Source organism: Humulus lupulus, chromosome X (genome assembly GCF_963169125.1).
Source record: "Humulus lupulus chromosome X, drHumLupu1.1, whole genome shotgun sequence".
In the NCBI taxonomy this organism is placed as follows: domain Eukaryota; kingdom Viridiplantae; phylum Streptophyta; class Magnoliopsida; order Rosales; family Cannabaceae; genus Humulus; species Humulus lupulus.
This window is the reverse complement of record NC_084802.1, coordinates 18,297,750-18,319,718: the sequence shown is the minus strand read 5'-3', so window position 1 is coordinate 18,319,718 and position 21,969 is coordinate 18,297,750. Positions and strand designations below refer to the sequence as shown.

General features: G+C 37.8%; 2 protein-coding genes across 6 annotated transcripts; both read left to right on the top strand.

Annotated features, from left to right (window-relative positions):
- The first annotated feature begins 2,464 nt into the window (after positions 1-2,464).
- Positions 2,465-10,680, top strand: LOC133805117 (uncharacterized). The gene is made up of 11 exons (XM_062243222.1): positions 2,465-2,800; positions 2,888-2,931; positions 3,480-3,567; positions 7,893-7,993; positions 8,175-8,297; positions 8,652-8,799; positions 9,042-9,131; positions 9,499-9,553; positions 9,685-9,807; positions 10,089-10,145; positions 10,234-10,680. The coding sequence occupies exons 2-11, from the start codon at positions 2,888-2,890 to the stop codon at positions 10,389-10,391; spliced, it is 987 nt and encodes a 328-aa protein (XP_062099206.1). The 5' UTR covers positions 2,465-2,800; the 3' UTR covers positions 10,392-10,680.
- A 680-nt stretch (positions 10,681-11,360) lies between these two features.
- LOC133804189 (uncharacterized) lies at positions 11,361-13,810 on the top strand. 5 transcript variants are annotated; one of them, XM_062242354.1, is made up of 4 exons: positions 11,361-11,784; positions 12,564-12,652; positions 12,735-12,819; positions 12,928-13,810. In XM_062242354.1, the coding sequence occupies exons 2-4, from the start codon at positions 12,573-12,575 to the stop codon at positions 13,114-13,116; spliced, it is 354 nt and encodes a 117-aa protein (XP_062098338.1). In that variant the 5' UTR covers positions 11,361-11,784; positions 12,564-12,572; the 3' UTR covers positions 13,117-13,810. The 5 variants fall into 5 exon arrangements, 2 of the variants coding, with proteins under 2 accessions (XP_062098338.1, XP_062098336.1); XM_062242352.1 differs by having other exon boundaries at positions 11,398-11,784; positions 12,922-13,810; XR_009878345.1 differs by lacking the exon at positions 12,564-12,652 and having other exon boundaries at positions 11,380-11,784; positions 12,922-13,810.
- The last annotated feature ends 8,159 nt before the right edge of the window (positions 13,811-21,969 follow it).

The window sequence follows — 21,969 nt, the reverse complement described above, 5'->3', positions numbered from 1 at the left end:
AATAATCTAATTAAATATATTATAATATAATATATATTAATTGTAAATGGATTTGATCTGTTACTAATTGAATTTTTATAGTCTTATTAGCCAACCGATTCAATCCAATTAACTTCCAGATTTTCAAATCCAATTCAATTGTAATTGAATATTTAATTTTTCGTAATTGAATTAATTCAGAGTAATTTGATTGGTTTGAATTCTAGGACGACAAATAGATCCACTTGGAGCATACAAACACATAAAGAAAATGAGGTGATGGATAAATTGATTAGACTAACCGAAAGAGGATCTCTCTTGATAAGCAAGCATACATAAGTTGTGTTATATTCTTAACTTAGGAAGAAAAAACTGCATCCATATGGAGATTTATGGCTTTTAGCCTATCATTTGTACTAACATCATTGAAGTTTGAAATAAGTAGGTAGTCCAATATGAAAATTCACAGGGAATGTAAAAGTAACTACTGTTCCTTGAGACCATATGACCCTTTGAGTTTGAGCTTTCCACTCCACTCCACTCCATTCTTGCTTTGCAAATTGCTCTTATACTTTTTCAACAAGATGCACAGAGTCAAAGAAGACATATTCAATGGCATTATCACATAAACAATTGTCTCTCGCTTCATAGTTAAATTCTCCTCGTACACTTTTACATACTCTAACTGGGAGTGTTTATAAAACTGCCCATACCGCACAAACTGTCCACACAGCATCGCAATTTGCGGTTTAGAACTCTTCGCGGTGCAGTTTGTATTTTTTCCAAACCATGCGGTGCGGTCCGGTTTGCGATTTTAAATTTTATAAATGCGGTTCAAACTACACCACATCACATCATTATGTATATTAATTTTTTTATATATTTTTTATAAATTTTATAATATTTAAAGCTAATGCATAAATATTTATATAGTATATTATAATATACACAATATTTAAAAAGAAATATAATATTTCATAGGATGCTAATACATATTATACTTCAATCTAAAGATATTCTTCCTTAATTAAAATAATATTTACTTTTATATTACATTTTTTATTTGTTATTAGTTTGTTATATTTTTATTATTTTGCTTAAATTTTATTAACTTGTTGTACATTTAATTATTTTGTTAATAAATCTTTCTTAATTATAATATTTAATTGTTAAATTATTTGGGGATACGTATAAACCGTCATTTGACTGCGTTTTTGGGCAACGACGTGAGAACGTAAAAAACGATGAAGCCTTCAAGAGAAATAAAACGACACAGACAGTTTTTGAACAGAAAGTAAATAACACACGCAATTTTTATAGTGGATCAGCCCCAATATGTTGGTAATAGCCTAATCCACATAGAGTTGTGATTATAGATCTGTACTCAAGATCAGTACAGATTACAAGAATACAAGAATTCTTTCAGATGCAAGCACTTTCTCTCTCTAGAAAACTCAGACCCAAAATTTCCCCAAAAAGTCCAAAAAGAAGCAGAAGAAGCCTCTTTCTGATCCCATAAGCCATATATTTATAGGCTTAGGATCATACATCTGATATCCCCTAGAATCGGAATATTTCATTATATTTATTATATATAAATTACAAAAATATTCAAAATTTAACAGAATACCAAATTTGTGGGAAGAATGAGAGATTCCCGCGTGTGTCAAGACCGGTTCTTGTTGAAGCCTTTTCTGGGAATCTTGACTTAGTCCTCCTCTATCCGGTCGACCCATATCTCCTTCAAGTTGGTCGAACACACCTCTACTAGATAGTCACGCACTTAGCTGGTAGGATATACACCTGCTGGTAGGACATACACTTGCTGGTAGGATCACTCGCTGGTAGGACATGCAAGTGCTGGTAGGACACATGCATGCTGGTAGGACATGCACTTGCTGGTAGGACATGCACATGCCTCTCGTTTAACATGACACTCTGGTCTAGCATGCCATGTCTCTCCTCTAACATGGCACTCTGGTCTAGCATGCCACTCTTGGGCATCAATGTCACTCCTGGGCAGTAATGTCGTGACTGGTCGGACAAGGTCATACCTGGTCGGTCATGACACTTCTCAAGCCAATCAAAATTTTATCACAACTCTCAGGAGTCAATGTATTTATTAACTTATTAATGTGTCTTTTACGGTCCATGTACTGCCACTTGTCACTTCTATTGTCACGTCATCGATCTCCATTTTTTGGGGATAACACGTCAAAATCGCACTGCACCACACTGCATTTACGGGGCGGTTTATGTGGTTTGAGATGAATGCGGTGTGTATTGCAGTTTAGAAAATTATTCAAACTGTATATGCAGTGTGGTCCAAAAAATTAGAAAAAAACCAAACCAACCGCACCACGAATACTCCTATTAACCGCACCACGAACACTCCTTACTCTAACACACAACGCAATGTTAAGGTCAATGAGACAATTCAACAAACATTTAGTAGTATGTAGTGGTCATGCTTATAATAATTTTAATAGTGTGAGTGACTTCAAAATAGTCTTCACCGGAACGAGTGAGGGAGATGGAATCGTCGGAAGAATAATACAACAGTCGGAGAAGAAAATGAAAAGAAAAGGGAAAGTGGTGTGGTGTGGTGTGGTTTAACGAGAAAACCGTAGAAATGAGAGGAAAGTTTACGATTTAAAGTAAAAACTAAAAAAACAAAATATAAAAATGAGAAAAAAAATCGTATATGCTCTCACTGCCCCCTCAAAAAAAACCCTTTAGGTTCTTTCACTGCCCTCTCGCGGTGGACTCTTCCTTTCCTTGAGCTCCTCACGGTCGACTCCTTCCGTCTCTGCTCCTCAGAGTTAGTTTTTTTTAATTGTTTATTAATATGTGACTGAAATTGGATTTTTTTCTTTGCTATTTTTAATTTCTTAACAATCTATAACAGATGCAGCTCTCTCTCTCTGCTCAGTGCACCGCCATGGAAGACTGGTAAGAATTCTTTATGATTTGTTTTTCCTTAATTTTTGTTTGGATTCAAGGAAAATGCATCTTTACAACAATATAAGTGAGGCTCTAACTGAAGGCTATATTCGTTTTTTCTTTTTTGAATGAACACCAACATACATATATGCATGTATTGTTATTGTATACAAAGATATGACTCTTTTAAACATTGATTTTGCTCACCCTTTGCCATTTTTTTTTGTACTATATTCCTTTTCAATGCCTAATGACCGGAGACTCCTTTATTGGAAGTAGTCTTCTTTTCTTTCTGAGTTTTTCTTTTCTTCTTTTTTTTTTTCTTGGATTGTTGAATAAGTTGATTCATATAATAAAGGTCGAAGTATCAAGGCTGCTGTGTCTGAAGAAAAACTAATATTGATCTAATGTACCACTCATTATCTAGTATGGATAATTCATAATTCCTAACTATAAGATAATAAGTCATATATATAGGACCATTTACTTCATACTTAAAAAGATTTTGTCAAGCCTTTTTGAGAGTTGCTTACATTTCTGTTTTGGATTTTTTGAAGGCTAATAGTTAATGCAGACTTACGAATAGAAATAGTTACTCAAGCACTTGAGGTCACGGCAGTAGCTATCCTCTTACTCACTCCACTGGTTAGTGTTTTTTTAAATAATTTGCTTGACAGTTATTCTTAATTAATAGTGTAAATTATACATTAAAATATCATGTTCTGCTCTCTCTTTTTTTCTTTTTTTTTTGGTTTGCAAAGAATTTGTCATGTTGCTCTTGTTCTGTGTGTGTTTGCTGGCTTAGAATGTTTGAATCAGTCTTGTTTTGTTTGCTGTTTCCTAAAGGATTTCAATGGAGTTCTCGTCTGATGCGGACAGCTTGATTATATTGTTATTTATTTTGTGTTAATTATATATATTTTTTTAAAAATTATATTTAATTAAACGTTGTTATTTTATGAAAATCTATTGCTTTTGGAATAAACTTTTGGTACTTTGAAGTTGGCTTTGAATTAATTTGAATCTCTACTTATGTTTGTATGATTTTTGAACTTTTCATGAATTTTTTTAATTTATGACTTTTTTTAGATCTTATTATGGAACTATTTTATGGAATTTTTAGATACTATTTCTTACGAGGCTTTTAAACTTTTTTTATTAAACTTTAAGTTTTCACTTCAAGGTGATCAGGATGCCACTTCTCCTGACACAGCATTAGAATAACTCATCATCAGTAACCAAAACAAAACTCATAAAGAACAAATTTATTAATGAATCTAACTTGGTCTAGAACTCAAATCAATTTAGTTGTCAACCCAGTACACCAAACAATTGGGAGCAACAAAGAAAACCTTGAAGCCAGTACACCAACTATGGCTGAAATCTTAGAGACCTCACGAGCCCAAAAATTGGACCTTCAGCTACAAACTCTAGGGCCCTTTTCAGAATCACAGCCAAGAGCTTAGAAACGAATAATGAGCTAGGTAGAGCGAAAGGTTTCATAAGGGTGTGGTTGGGAGGGAGAGTTCTTCACTTGGATTCCATTAGACTCCGTAAAGATACTCTGGGAATGGAGAAGTCAATCTTTGGAATTGGTCTGTAATTGGAGCTGTTGCCATTTGATGCGGGTATGATTGTGGTTGTAGGACGGCTGAGTTGCTGGCTATCAATGATTTTGAGAAGGTTCGCTTTGCTCTTCATTAATGTTTGTTATTTTTGTATTGGGTCGTGAGAGGAGATTTGCTGTTGTTTTGTTTTGGGTGCTTTCAGCTTGTAAAATTGTATAGAGGAATCGGTTTCAAAGTGGTGCGTGAAGCTAGTGGTTCGACATTGGGTGACCTAGGCCACATGTTGGTATGGGGTGGAGTTGGGACCCTGATAGACCCTAGACCAGATATGAAATCCAGAGAATAATCTTCATTGATATAAAAAACAGAGGTACAATATTACAAATTTTTGAGACACTTGGAGATCTCCCAAAAAGAGTTCCACTCTTCCAAAATGCGCAATAATCAGATAACTCTCTAAGAGAGATAAGCCTCTAACTAAAACAAAGGATCATCACAGAACAACTCTAGCTAACAAGATGTACAACTCAGCCACTTAAAGAATAACAACTCAGCACATTATTCCTAATTAATTCTATTCTTGTGATTAATATTTGAGGCCTAACATTACCTGCCAAACGTTCACCTTGTCCTCAAGGTAAAGGATAATAAGCCCAACCCTGAAATGTTCCTGCTTTTCCCATTCTCTAATAAAAAAAACCAGTCAAGTAATGTTAGATTTGCGGCTCGATCGCCTTTTGTATCTTTGTTGCTTGCTGTCCAGTTAGATCCACCATTTATGTATGCACCAAAAGAGACATCTTGTCCAGTATGTAGAAATAAAAAGTGGTCACAGAGTTGCCTTTTTCATGTTCCTCATATCCTGAGGCCTTAATTTTTCTCCCAGCAAGTATCAGTCTAGCACCATTCTTAAAACTGATGTGAACCAGTTTGCATTTGCATTCCTATGTCTCTTGAGTAATTTCTGGGTCGAGGACAGCGTGGAAATTGGTTCCCATATTGACTTTTAAAGTGCTTTTGCGTTTCACAAGCTCTCTTTTCCCATGAAATTGAACCACCAGCAATAATATATTATATATGTACTTCCAGCTACACCAAATAGGCCCTGAGTTAGGGTGAAAGAGAAATAGAGACTAAAAATGATATCTGGGCTTTCCATGGTAAGTTGCAATTCGTGTTTTCCTCTTCCATGCTCTCTCCCTCCATCAAAAATCCAATTTTTCTCCTTGCCATGTTTCTCACCTCAATTGCTGAAAGCTGCCCAGATTGTTCAATGTGCCCTTCGTTTGGACCCAAACCAACCTAGAGCTAAGAGGGGATAGAGAGAAATTTATTGTGAAAGGCTTATCGAGTTTTTGAAATATCTAAATTCAAGCAGAGGAGTGCAAATCTAATTGCCAAATATGTTTTTCTTGATGTTGGGCCATGGAGCAATTACCCAAAAACCCGTTGTCCTGGACCCATTCTTTCTTTAATAAAATGTTGCCTAGAATTCACATTACCTCATCTCTCTTGACCTGACCATTCTCATCCATACGAACAGACCCAATTGGCTGGGTTTTCCTTAGTTGCAATACCTTCCTCTCTGGTTCATAACACTCCACACCCAATGGCAATGGTAGAACGTTGTTCTTTCCATCATCCACATTATTTCCCATGTCATCAGAATATTGAATTTGGGATTTGAGTTGTTTTTCAACAATAATAGCTATGGAAAATACCTCTAAGAGAGTTCGAGGTTGAAAAGATTGTACTTCAGTAGCGATTTCTTTGCTCAAAGTAGCGAAGAATATATCGTGGAGAAAGGCAACTGGAATTCCAGGAAGCTCTGCTACCATCTTCTCGAAGTGAGTCCAGAACGTATTCACCGATTCTTCGTATCAGAGTGCCATCAAATTGTGAAACAGATTTTCACCCATTCAACTACAACAATTAAACAAAATGATTCGAAAATCCAACCAGTTATTGATTCGTTCTTGTTCCTCTACCATTTGAAACCATCGCCAAGCAACTCCATTGAGGCATTCTTTAGCAACAACAACCTTCTTGTTTTCAATAATTCGATAGAGGCGAAAATATTCTTCAACACGAATCTCCCACTCAAACTGATAGACCATAGACCAAATATGAAATCTAGAGAATGATCTTCATTGATATCAAATACAGAGTTACAATATTCCAAGTTTTCGAGACTCTTGGAGATCTCCCAAAAAGGGTTTTACTCTCCCAAAATATAGAATAATAAGATAAATCTCTAAGAGAGATAAGCCTCACTTATATACACGGCTCCCTCAACTAAAACAAAGGCCATCACAGAACAACTCTATCTAGCAAGATGTACAACTCAGCCACTTTAAAGGTAACAACTCAGCACATTAATCCCAACTAATTCTATTCTTGTGACTAATTTTGAGGCCTAATGACCCAAATGGATGCCCCTATCTAAGAACTTCTTAGAAAATGGTGCACCAGGTTCAAGCCTCTCAGGTCGGATGGCTAGTTTTTTTTTTTTGAAACAGTAGGGAATTGAACCCTTGCCCCTTCCCACACACTCACACACCCAACCACTTGAACTAGCCCCAAGTGGCAGTCAGATGGCTAGTTTTGGATACTCATTCCTCAAATTGTCAAAAAAAAAAAAAGAAAAAAGGAAAGCCGAACCCACATAGTAAAACTACCAAACTGTCTAATAAGCTGGAAACATTGTGTGTTGACATTTAGATTATATTTTTTGAAAAAATTATAATAAGTTTATAATGCAATATATTGAAGATAGTTTTTATCTTTGCTTTAAAGTCTGATAAATAATTTATTTAGTATTCATATCTTGAATATGAAATATATGGTAAAAAAATCAAATAAAATGTATTAATTTTTTTTATATATATAATATAATTTCTAATAATAATTTTTTAAATTGGTAAAATGTATAAGATGTTGTCCTGCATAACTTAGCCAAAGTTCTAGCAAGTCTCTTGGAAGTTTCGTGTTGACTAGATGTGGGAGTCTGATTCAACTCACGTCTAACCAATTTGAGATGCCTTGGACAATTTCTCACTTCTTTACAAATGGGAATGTTTGAAATTTTGTTTGATGTAGATGTTTTGAACTTGTCCTTTCTCATCTTTCTTTAATCTTTTGGTCTTGTTAAACAATTTTTTTTAATTATTAATAAAAAAAAGTTTTCTACTATTTTCCCATCCAGGCAAAATAATTTGTGGCAAAGCAGTAGTGTAGATGTAAATATCCTTTATAATTATTATGGTAATTAAATAAGTATAATGAAAAAGTTATAGAAGCAGTGTTATCAATGGATTGATTTATAAAAGAGCGATTGATGGGGTGCCATTGCCTGCTCTATTACTCTACTTCCGCACCACTTCCCTCCTCTCCTTCCACAAGTTTCTTCTTCTCCTACCACACTTCCCATACACCACCAGCACTGCCGCTGCCGCCCGCTCTTCTTTTGCATCCTTTGCTTCTCGTTCCAACCCAAATCCAAGGTTAGCTATCTTTCCTTTCCTTTATTTCTTTTTTCTCAATTGATGAAACAAAGTAAGTAAACCTTTTTTCTCATGTGTTTTGATGCTTTTAATTGCTTTTCTATTTGTTTTGCTCCATTTCTCAATCAATTTTTTTTTGGCAATTTTTGAATTGGAGATTATATGATTTTTTTTTGGGTAGTAGTGGCAGAGGAGGAGATATGGAGATGAAGAATGGTCGAGAAAGATCGAGAAGTCATGGAGGAGGAAGTGGTGGTGGCTGTGGCTCTGGTAAAGATAAGATTGAAGCACTTGGTAGATTGATGTAAGAACTACATTACTTGCTTGGTATATTCTTTTGCTTGTTTTTGTTTTCATCATAATTGATTATTATTTATTGAACATGGATTTCATCGATTCCATGACACATGTTAACGTTAAATTTTGTCCTATTAAAAGAAAAAGAACAAAACCAGGATTTAAATGTAACAGATAGGCAAAGCAGTTAAATTTTATGGGGTTCAATGCAAAATGGGTAGTGTTAAAAAAGTAAATTTCCACTGAAGAGGGAGGGCATAAAGATAGCTGGTTTAGTCTTTTTTTCTCTCATGCAGGGCAATAGCTCCCTTACACTTTTCTAGCCTCAAATTCATATGCTTAGTGTTATATTCCCCTCCAGGACACGTATTTTGCGCCATACGGCATCTGAATTAAATTTGAGTATGCGAAGTGATGGGTTTGTTAAGGTCAATGATATCTTACAACTGAATATGAAGACATTTGCCCATATCTCTTTAAGATCACATACGGTTGATGATGTTAGGGAGGTCAGTGATCAAGTATTTTTTTTTTCTTATTATTTTGGATAATGTCATTTAAAAGCTTATTTACTATTTTGGAGTACATCAGAATAGACCCTTATATTGTGTTGCACCTCGTGGTTCTCTGTCAGCTTCATGCTTGTATTATGTTAATGCACTTTAAACTGTTTTAATATGTCACATAATCTCATGTTATTATCCATTTACATTGCATAAATTGTCTGAAGGAAGAACTTAATTTGTTTTAGGCTGTTCGGAATGATAATAAGCAGCGGTTTAGCCTCCTAGAAGAAAACGGAGAGCTTTTCATACGTGCGAACCAAGGCCACACTCTACCGGTGATATATCTTTCTGTGCTTTTGTGTTTTAACTATTGGGTATTAATTTCACTTAATGTGGATGCTAATTTTTTAAAGGGATAGCTCTAGATCATCTTCTGCTTCTTCTTGAGTATTCTTAATGGAGTACATGTCATTTACATCATTTCCTATTGCATTATTTAACTACTATTTCGGTATTATGCTATTTCTGGAACTCCATATTTTACATTGCAGAACTTAAGAATAACAGTATGAATTTGCCATTTTTGCACACAATATTAAACTTTTCTTGTCCACACTACTAAACTTTTTTCTTTCTTTCTAGAAACGCAAAACAGTAATTTGCACCTACAGTTTTGTTTGATTTTTCATTTGTAACTTGCAGATAGTTGAGACTGAAAGACTATTACAACCCATAGTTTCAGCTGAAGAAATTCCAGGTTTTTTTTCCTTTTTCTTTTAAACATTTTTTATCGGGTCACTCCTATTACCAAAGGAGAAAATCCCTTAGTCAATATTTTTGAATTGACCTTTTTGTTTGGCTTACTGTTTCTCTTTGCTCCTGATTTGTAGTGTGTACATGGAACTTACAGAAAGCATTTGGATTCTATATTACAGTCGGGTCTCAAACGCATAAAAAGAATACATATCCACTTCGCTCGCGGCTTGTCAACAGACTGTGAAGTCATTAGTGGTAATATTTAATTGACATTTTCATTTGTGTATATTATTTGAACCAATTCTAAACTTTTGTCTCGTTATTCACCCTTAATTGCTTCCCAAGTCCATTGTTTATTCTACATCTACACTAAGGACAGCAAATTGTGAGCCAGAGCACGAAGCTCTGACATTTTAGAATTTTAAAGGTGTTATGTTACGTGTGACAATTCACATGAGTCAGTTTTTCAAAGCATGAGGTGCATTTCAAAGAAGCATTATTATTTTTAAAATCACCAACATGATTTTCATTGTCAGGTTTTAGGCGCAATGTAGAAGTTTTGATCTATCTTGATGTCAAGAAAGCTTTGGAAGGTAAGACACTGATCAATGATGAAGTTGTTCTAGATTTAAGTTGATCATAGTGATTGATCTCTAATTGTTTATCTTCATTTTGCGGCAGAGGGCATGAAGCTCTACATTTCAGACAACAAGGTAATCTTGACTGAAGGTATAGATGGTGTTATACCTGTCAAGTACTTTGAAAAGATAGAATCATGGCCAGATAGACAACCTATTCCTTTTTGGTCTTATGGATCAGATAAAAAACTAGGAGCTTGATTGGTTCGCGATTGGAAGACTTTTTTTAAGAAGTGTGAACTTGAAATAAGATTCAGTTTCTTGGGTTTGGGCTTAGCCGTGTTTTTTGTTTGTTTTGTTGTTTGTTCTGGTTGCTTTAGTTTTTTGTAATGGTATTTTTCATCATGTCCTTCAAGGACCTTGGCTAGTGCCAATTTGGTATGATCTTTCTCCTTGTTCAGATCGCCTCTGGGTGGTGTCGTTAATTCAACTTTGAGCATTGAAACTTGATTGCAATATCTTATAAATGAAAACCACTGTTTTGTGTATATGCGCGGGGGTTGTGATCTGTATTACCTATTGTTGTTTCAGAGTCGATGTCTGTCCTTGTTAGGGGATAGTCTTAGTTCTTGGGTTGAATTGTCCTGCCAGTGTATTCGGCTTGCTTAGACTTTATTTGGGTATGATATCCGTTGTGAGATTTGTACGGTTATTTAAGCATTATCTTCATTTCCCTTAAAAAAATGTGATTGGTTGTTTGTCAATTATTTTTGAGTTTTAAAAAGTTAAATATGTGATTAGTTAACAATTGAAAATATAAAAACAGATTATGTGATTGGTGGAGAAATTTACTAAATTTTTTTTTAACAAATTGATATGATATTGAATTTTAATTTCATAGTACCAGACATTCTTATATATTCATATTTTTTTATTTAAAATTTGTAATATTTTTTATTATGACTTCACATTTATTCAGCAATATCTCATATCTCTTCTATATAAAAAGTGTGTAGATAACGAGAATTTTTTATTTTAACAGTTTGTTTTGTTAACTTAATAGAATATTCTAAATATTTATTGGAATATTCTTTTAAAACTAACTAAAATAGATATTTATTAATTATATTAATATAAATTCAAATATTATAAAATATTATTATTATAATAATATTTAATATAAGACAATATATATAATGATTAAATTAATATAAATTCATGGACCTTGATGATGTCCCGCCTGGTACCGAGGCGGGACGAGTGTCGTCAATTAATTGCAGTCGGTCATCCACACCTCCTCGTCAATTAATAGATATTATATTAATTGTTAGTTGATTTTTTAATCATAGCCGTTAACATGATCATGTGGTTAGGGAGGACCAAGTGAGATGTAACGACAACAAACATTTGATTAGACAGTGGCAGGCCTATGGTGTAGGGGTAAGTTGAGCTTGTAATGGGTTTTAGAGGAGAGAGAGAGCTGGTTGCCCGGTTGCACTTCCTTACTACTTATCTTCTCTTGTAAAAGAAAACCCATAATCGTTAGGTATCATATTTCAAAGAGAAAATAAAAAATTTCATGTTAGTGGAAGATCAAGGCATGTGCAGTCGTTATCGTTGGAATCGTAAACCATTTGTGTAAGATCTTGACGAGGTAAAGCCTTCTGTACAAGTACACATTTATTTTTTCGTTTATCTTAGTCGGGTTGAAGAATTTCGTTAACTTCTTTAAAATGGTTTAATGTTACTCTGAAATTTATGGGTTTGAAGAACTAATAGTGAAGCATGTATGTTTAGTTTAGTGGTGATGTCTTTTGTGTTGTCTTTTGAGCTCCATATTTATTTTAAATTTTATTATGTCAAAATAAATTTTGCCTATTTGGTCTTTGCTTCGAGGGGGGGTCGTGGTTTTGTGGTGAAACAACTTAAATTTGTTATATGTTTTTCTTTTCATATTTTGGGATGAAATCGTAGCTGCTGATTGATCGTAAATCACTGTACAGGATGCATGCATGGATTATAGCTTCAATCTTGAATGTAATGGGTGTAGTCTTCAAGTTTAAATTGATGGTTTATAAGATGTAATAACTTGTTCCGATTTCAATTGATAGGTTAAAAAGATAAGAGCATGTTTTGTTTTGATGGTAGTTGTAGTTCATGATCTGTTTGTTGTGATTACAATTAAGTAGTGACCATTTTTTTTAAACATGCATTGGTGTTACTCTGTTTTGATTGTAGTCATACAATCTGAGTTTTTTTTCGTGATAACCGAAATTAGACCATCCTTTTAATATTTAATCGTGGTTGTCGAATTTTTTGGCAATTATACTATGTGTCACAAGGTTTAGCCTAGAATTGCTTGCAATACTTGTCCCGGGATTGAATAGCTCTTGTGCATCTTAATTGCTTTGTTATTCAACATAATCTTATAAGGTGGATGTGATGAAACGAAAGCGAGGTGGAGCGTCGAAGAAGGTTGAGTCTCAGGGGGGGGGGGGGGGGGGTGATGTCGTGGATTTCGTGTGAGTATATTAGTATTTCCTCTTTGATACATGTTGGGTTTTTCTTGTTTTTTTTTTCAGATGGTGTCAATGTTCATTTCAGGACTGGAAGATTGAATGAAATTAAAAAGGAAAGTGCCAAACTAGAGGCCATGTTGAGAGATCAAAGAATACAAGAGAATAAAAAGGTATAGTATGATGGTAGCAACGTTTTTGAATAAGCATAGTAGTGTAGCTTTTGTTGAGGAATGAATACGACATAGGATGACTATTTTTAAAATTTTATTCAGATGCAGATGGAACTTGTTGGGAAGTGGGAGTCCGGTATGAATGTTGCTTCCACAAGTAAATCAAGAAAGCGGAAAGAGGTGCCATCTTCAGATTCAGATGAGGCGGAGGAAGATGAGGATGTTGAAGAGTGTAATGAAGAAGATGGTGCGTTAGAGGTTGAGTCCAAAGAGCTTGTGACTCAACCTCTAATATAGGCAGCCTAATGCAAGTGGGATTGATGGGGTGTATTGCACAAACCATATTCTATATATATTTGACCTCCGTTCATGCACCACTCGTCAAATACACCTCTTTGCCTATAATTCTGCAGTAAAGTGTGTTCTCTGTAACAAGGACACTGTTGTCATAGGATATAAAACTGAAGTGATCAGTAACACAACTAACAGGGTCCAGATGGGAGAGGACCATGTGGTCATTGTCCCAATGAGAACACTGACTCCAATAAAATATTACAAGTTGCTGATTCAGCGAAATAGTATCTACAACACATGGATTTCTAGTGTAAGGTACCTCAACGGTAAAGTATACGCTGTAAATGAGGTCGGACTCTATGTCTTGTATGAGGATGTGACCTACACTCAACACGACGATGAAAACTGGACAGTGACAGATGAGCACGTAAGCAAATGTGACAGATTTGAAGGTGAACTCCTATTCTCACCAAACATTTCATCAAATGATACTGATGTTATTGTGACATCAGCGAACGATCGAACGTTTTGGTGTTGCGCATGAATTTACCGCAGCCTATTGGCCCAAGTCTACAAGTACCAATTTGATCTCAGTAGACTTATAAGCACTAATTTATATCTAAATTATTATGATCATATGCCATGTTTTATGTTAATCAGACTCCCTTATATATTCATTACTTTGTTATTGTCAAAAGATGATGCATACAATTCTCAAAATACAATCGGTAGAATAAATTATTTCGATAAACAAATAACATGGTACCAAAAAGGGTTCAATAATTACTTTCAATCCATCAATCAAAATATAGTAACAACAATTAGGCTAAAAATAATGTGGATCATAGGCTATAAATTGTGTAAAATAGTGGAAATCTCTATGTGCTTCGATGTATTTATCTGCTTTGATGATTAATGTTGCATGCATTGGAGCACTATGCATGCATATGCAGATTAAAAAAATTACAAATTTAACCCAAAAAGTTAATTAAAAAATATTGACTAAATCGTACAATGATATGTTTACCCACTTCGAAAAATATTAATAAATCATTTAGTGTGAAACCAGTTAACAAAACCGGCTACAGCCAGTATTTTTTACACTATTTTATCTTGTTGTGGGACCCTCAACTCTATGTAAGTATGTTAGAGAAAACTACAATTGTACCACTTACTAAGACTTTTATCAATAAACAACATTATTTAATTTTTAAATATGGGCATTACTCGACTTGCAAATGTTATAAAATATCATTATTATGACAATATATAATACAAGATATTTAATAATTATATTAATATAAATTTAAATGTTATAAAATATTATGATAATATTTAATATAAGATTACATATATAATAATTATATTAATATAAATTCAAATTCAAATGTTATAAAATATCATTATTATAATAATATATAATACAAGACTAGATATTTAATATTTATATTAATAGAAATTTAAATATTATAAAATATTATTATGATAATAATATTTAATACAAGACTAGATATTTAATACTTATATTAATATATATTTAAATATTATAACTATCATTATAATAATATATAATACATAATCTTATTTTTTATTAAAAAACTTATCATGTATGTGTAAAAAGGTTATCATATTATATATATACATACATTTAAAAAAATCTGTGGATACCAAAAATCCACACTAAAAGAAAAAATACATGATTCCGTATTGAAATGAGTAAGGGTCTGCAAATGTAAAAGAATTGACCCAATGAGCAACACAAACTAAGCTATAGAGTTCAGGCTAGCCTAGAGCCTAAGGCCTAAATGCTCATATGGGGATGGGTCACATTGCGCAAAATAACCTCTATAGAAGCCAAAAGAAAACGTAACACACTCCCGAGGTAGTCCCAAGAGACCATGGATCAAATGATGGAATCTTCGATCCTCACGATAGTGGCTACATCCTAGACATGCCCATCTCGCACATATGCACCATGCTACACCACGCCTCGCGAGGCCGCCCGTGCACCTATGGGCCTCGCCCAAGCGCCATCTCGCGCAGATGCTCCAGCAGCCTTGCCCAGCTCGCGTCTTGCACAGATGCTCCAGCAGCCTCGCCCAGGCAGCGTCTCGCGCAGGTGCTCCAGCAGCCTCGTCCAGGCAGTGTCTCGCGCAGATCCTCCAGCAACCTCGCCCAGCCAGCGTCTCGCACAGATGCTCCAGCAGCCTCACCCAGCCAGCGTCTCGCGCAGGTGCTCTAGCAGCCTCGCCCAGGCAGCGTCCCGCGCAGGTGCTCCAGCAGCCTCACCCAGGCAACGTCCCGCACAGGTGCTCCAGCAGCCTCGCCCAGGCAGCGTCTCGCGCGGGTGCACCAACAGGCCTCGCGCCTCACACAGCCACGGCCCCTGCCTCGCCCAAGTGCCATCTCGTGCAAGTGTACCAGTGGCGTCACCCATGGGCCTCACGCCAAGTGAGGATGCACCCCGCCTCGTCCATATGCCTCGCCCAGGCAACGTCTCGCGCAGGTGCTCCAGCAGCCTCATCCAGGCAGTGTCTCACGCAGATCCTCCAGCAACCTCGCCCAGCCAGCGTCTCGCACAGATGCTCCAGCAGCCTCACCCAGCCAGCGTCTCGCGCAGGTGCTCTAGCAGCCTCGCCCAGGCAGCGTCCCGCGCAGGTGCTCCAGCAGCCTCACCCATGCAACGTCCCGCGCAGGTGCTCCAGCAACCTCGCCCAGGCAGCGTCTCGCGCGGGTGCACCAACAGGCCTCGCGCCTCACACAGCCACGGCCCCTGCCTCGCCTAAGTGCCATCTCGTGCAAGTGTACCAGTGGCGTCACCCATGGGCCTCACGCCAAGTGAGGATGCACCCCGCCTCGTCCATATGCCTCGCCTAGGCAGCGTCTCGCGCAGGTGCTCCAGCAGCCTCGTCCAGGCAGTGTCTCGCGCAGATCCTCCAGCAACCTCGCCCAGCCAGCGTCTCGCACAGATGCTCCAGCAGCCTCACCCAGCCAGCATCTCGCGCAGGTGCTCTAGCAGCCTCGCCCAGGCAGCGTCCCGCGCAGGTGCTCTAGCAGCCTCGCCCAGGCAGCGTCCCGCGCAGGTGCTCCAGCAGCCTCACCCAGGCAACGTCCCGCGCAGGTGCTCCAGCAGCCTCGCCCAGGCAGCGTCTCGCGCGGGTGCACCAACAGGCCTCGCGCCTCACACAGCCACGTCCCCTGCCTCGCCCAAGTGCCATCTCGTGCAAGTGTACCAGTGGTGTCACCCATGGGCCTCACTCCAAGTAAGGATGCACCCCGCCTCGTCCATATGCCACGCACCACCATGGTCTCGTGGCTCCCATGGCCTCGCACCACCATGGTCCTGCGGCCCCCCAAGGTGCCTCGTATCACCATGGTCTCGCAGCTCCCATGGCCCCGCACCACCATGGTCTTGCGGCTCCCATGGCCTCACACCACCATGGTCCCACGACCCCTAATGTAATGCCCTGGATAGCCAAGACCGTTACACTGTGTGTTTATAAAGGTGCAAGACTTGCTAATCAAGTCATTCAATTCAAAACGTGTTACTGAAACTATAGTTGATGTAATGCCCCAGATTCTCTAATATGGTTTAATGGCTGGATTAGTAGGCCGGGAGGGCCATAACTGTTTAATTATGCCATTAAATGTGTTTATGCATGTTCATGAGAATTATATTATAATATGATGTTAAATGCATGCATGTGGGTCCACATTTGTTTACAGGGGTGTTTTGGTAATTTGGCCCGTTGAGGGTATAATTGTATATTTGCTTGCATGTCAATGATATATTGGGAGACCACATTATAATGTGGATTGGTTCGAGTATCTCGGCATGAGACGATCTTTAAATATGATATATCGGTTTGGTCAAAACAGGTTTGAGCTCGGGGCTCGGGGTGAGTCTCGGGGGTGATTTTTATGATTAGAGCGTTACCGGGGATTCTGGGGTAACGGGATATGAATTATTGGTGTTTGAGAATATTGAGATTAGCGGGAATTGGGAAGCATTAATTATGATTAACGGGATAGGTGGAAAGTACCAATTTTACCCTTAGAATAGTTTGAGAAGTTTTTGATGACTTAAGGGTATTTTGGTCATTTAGGTTTGGATATATATGACCTAAGTTGGCAGCTGGTTGTAGAAGCTTGTGGATTAAACAGAGTAAAACAGAGAGACTTTCTCCTTCCCGTACACCACACCTCTTCAATTTCTTCTTTGGTGTTCTTGAGCTCTAGGCGATGATTCAAGCTAGGAAATCCAAGGGCTGAGTTAGTGGACCTGGTTTAGCTATTGAGGAAGGTTCAAAGCTGGTTTCAAGGTGAGTTCTAGTCACTAATTCAGGTTGTGCTCTGTTTTTTCTCTTTAGTTTTTCAGTTTTGATTCTTGTTGGAAGATTGGATTTGAGGAGGTTTTAATTGATGATAAGTTTGGGTTTTGATGAGGGTGAGTTATGGGTGGTGTTTAGAGATTAAAATGGGTGTTTGGAGGAGGTTTTGAGTTGGTTTGAAGGGCTGGTTTGAGAGGAAAAACACAGGGGAGAATTTCTGGTGCGTGCAACCTTTATGGCTGGTCTGGGCTGGGCGCCGCGGCGCGGCTGTGGTGCGTTGTGGCCCTTGGCGTTTGGCAGGGAAGACCCTCTCTGTCTGGAGGGCGCGCCGCGGCGCAGCAGGGGAGGGCCGCGGCCCTTAAGGTCATTTTGGCCAGAATCATGTTTTTAGCTTGGGGATTCAAACCTTAGGTCTCAGGGTTGAACCTAGTACCCGGTTGAGTAGTGTTTGGTGTCCTGGTGGCTAGATTTTGGTTTGGGAACCCTCTGTTATCATTTTATTGATGCATCCTATATTTTGGTTATGACCAGGTGACCGTCAGGGAATTTAAAGGTTGATCGTTCTCAGGGGTCGTTCATATAATAATTCTCACTCGAACCAGAGGTAAGAAAACAGTGTATGAATACAGTTGCACCCTGTATAGGTATATTACATGCATGGTTTGTTATTGAAGCATGTTGGTTGACATATGTGGACATGGATTGCATATTAAATGCTAGCGAATGTTGATTACCTGTTTGTGGCACTGACTAGTCAGGGACCGACCCTAAGGTCGAGATACATGCATTGAATGGCTCTATGGCATTAATGCTGGACTGACCCTAAGGTCGAAGAACTTATAAGCGCTTGCCTGGTCTAAGACCAGATGTTCATAGCCAAGGTATATGACCCCGGTGACTGTTTGTCACATGGCTAAGGGACGCTGTCCATAGTTACGACTCTAGAGTCGGGAGGAAGGTTATGTTGGTGACCAATCACCATGCACCTATCCTGATTAAACTTATGAGAGAACCACTTATCAGTTAAGCCTTGGTGACTCTATCGTCACATGGCTAGAGGGAGCTGTACCCATCTTTTGTGACCTTGGCCAATGTCACCTATCTGTTATGGATTGATAGTCTTGAGTGGTTATTACGATCGTGTTGATATTATGTCATGCTTTATTGTGTTTTCTTGCTGGGCCTTGGCTCATGGGTGCTATGTGGTGCAGGTAAAGGAAAAGAGAAGCTCACCCAACCCTGAGTGGAGAGCTTGGGCGATGTTGTGTACATACTGGGCCGCTTGACCACCACGGTCAGGGAGTTCTCAGAGGGACTAGGGGTTTACCCTATTTTTGCCGCTTAGGCCGGCGGGGATTGTAAATTTGAAACAGTAACAACTCTTTTGTATTATGAATAGCTTGTAAACATTTTGAAAGGCTCATGAGCAGTTTATTTACTTAATGAAATGTATCCTTTCCTTTTACTGGTTTTCACCTTAACCTAATAATAACACTTAGATCACGTTTTTGACCAAAGGACTCGGGTAGCGAGTCAAATTTCCGGTTCACTGTTCACCGTAACTGTTCTGGGGTAGCCAGGGCGTTACAGTTGAACTAGGGCTTAAATATTTTGGTCTCAAAAGCTGCATTTCTTATAAATAAACATTTTCTTTTTTACATGGGATCCCAAAAGTAGGAAAGTTAAAGACCGTTTACAAAAGATTCAAGATTTAAATATAGTTGCTAGCCACTCTAAGGAAAAACAGACAAATAGGCTTTTCTCGTCCTGTTCCACTCCTCGGCCGTGACGGCCGATCAGCTGACCATGTACATTCATCCCCGCAGCTCTCCATCTCAGGGTTGGTCCAACTTGCCTTTGCCTTTACCTGCACCACGTAGCACCCGTGAGCCAAGGCCCAGCAAGAAAACAAAACACAATAACAGTGCATAATCATTCAACAAACAATTAGATAACTCATACCGCATAAGCATGTACTCAACAGTCTAAGCATTCATGTTAATCAAGTATTCAGCATACCAAGTATATCATTTCATATCAGTTATCAATTCACCTATGATAACTAGGGTTAACGCCCTTAGGCCGCACCCTCTATTTATCCCACTGACTCCGACCCGCTTAAACCGAGCTCAGTGAATATTAAGCTGTCCTCAGCTACCAGTGGCCGAGCCGTGCCCTGTGCGTAAGTATTATTTACGGCACCCTTAGGCCGTTTATCACATGTCCCATGGAATAATACCATCTATGACATCATACAGATATAGGGAGCTCTTAGTCCCATCACAAACACATAATCGGGTGTAGTTTTCTTACTTTTAGATTTCGCTAGCTTTATTCAATTTGATCCTCAAGCACGACCCTTCCTGAGCCCTAGCGTACACCTAGTCACCGCCATATATCAGAATCATCACCAAACTTCAAATCCAAAACCTAGCCTCGGGTAGCCCTAATTCCACCAAACGGAGTGGTGGAATCAAACCCCGAACCCCCGGGCAAAAACCCTTAGAAATAACCCATAAACCCCTTTCTGGAAACAGGGTAGCGCTACAACGCTCTAAGGAGAGCTATAGCGCTACAAACAGAGCCAAAAGACTTTGAAACTTTGGGACCTAGTGTTGTAGCGCCCAGTGACTAGCGCTAGTCACAGCACAGCCTTGCACAGTTTTTCCTCCTTCGAATTTTCCTGAGCCAAACCTTCTCAAAACTCAACCAAACCTCAACCAAACTTCAAAACAAGCCTCCCAACATCCTCAACTCATCCCATACATCCCAACCACCCATAACTCAATCACATGCACCCCAAATCAAGGAAATCACCATGGCTGAACCTAAAGCTCAAAATCTCAGCAAAACCATAGAAATCACAAAGCTTGAAACTAGAGTTTCTTACCTTTGATGGGTGAGCTCAACTTAGGTTATCCTCCACACTAGCTTAGCCTTCACCTCCTCAAAGCTTCAGCCTCAACTCCCTAGAATTCCCCATCAAAGCTCAGCTCAAAATCCATATCAATACTAAGAACTATAAACTGAAAAACAACCTTAGACCTTACCTCAAATGGATGGACTTCTCTTGCTAACTCCTTGCTAATTCCTCAAGCCAGATTGATGCAATTTCTCTATCCTGTCGGTAGTAGATTGATGCAATTGGTTGTGATACTTGACACTTGGTGTGGTTGTCTTTACCTGCACAGGAGTCATATGGTTTGTTAGAATGACTCTAGCATGACATGATCATTTCCGTTGATAGATCATTTGGAAAGCTATGAAAATGGGCAAATAGCATGATCCTTGTTTTCACATGCATAGTGGCATTGCTCATTGATATTTTCTCTTAGCTTTAAGAAATCCTAAAATCTCTACCGTTTAGTTATCGGATGGGACAATACTATGTTTTGACATAACGATATCTCATTGTAAAGACGAATTAGGCTTAAAATTGATAAATCTTGAAGTCACATTGTTTAAATAGATGCCAAGTTACTCCATGATCAGTGGGAGATTGAGAATATTGAGATGGGTGTCAGTTGGCAGTAGTGAGGTATATATGTGTTAATCAATCCTTCTATGACAACTGTATGAGGATGAGATCGCTTAGGAATCTCTTGAGGTATTGAAGTGAAACTCTTATGTTTTTCGATAATGATGAGTTCAGGAGACTATTGCATTGATTTTATGCCCTAAGATAGTTTCAGTGGAACTAGTGAATCATCTATTATGGTTTTCTTATAATTAAGGTTCAAGATATGACATAGATCATAAATGGATAAATACAACAATGTATATGTGATCATTATCTATTTTGAGGTGATAATCTTATTACTTAGAGACGTTTGTAAACACGATGAATATGAATTTAATGAGATAACGCATGTGTACTCAATATCATGTCATTGTTGCTACTAAATTTGAGGATAGCTAAGTTATATTTAGGCAACAATTTTGGTTTGATTGAAATCAATGAAACAAAACTTTCCATATAGTGATATTGATGACTTAGTATTCTTTTTTTTTTTTTGGATAACCAATGGAAAGAATAAGAGGAAGTTAGGTTTTGATTTATTTAAGCATAGTACACATGTTGATCATATTAATTCTTTTGTCCATAAATTTTTTTATGATCTATAATATCATGTATAAGATTTGAGAGATATCGAGTATTTATTACTCTTTTGTTAAAATATCTCTCACGTTATCTTGAGCACAGTCTTCTCAAGCTTTGAATCATCAAATTTTTAAAAGTTTTTTGTGTTTTAGAAAGCTTCAAAGTGGGAAACACCTAAATGATTAATCCAAACATGCATAATGATATGCAGTCACTTCTTATATGCATTGTTTGACGAAGTGATAAGTACAAAACCGGACATATATATATATATAGTCTCAATGGTTGTACTGCATGCATGTTGTTTTAATGGTTGTTATTATATTTGAATATCTTCCGGGCCAAATCATGTTTAATATATGTATCCTATCGGTATGATATTATACATGATTTATTTGACTGCATATTAGATAATGAAGTACA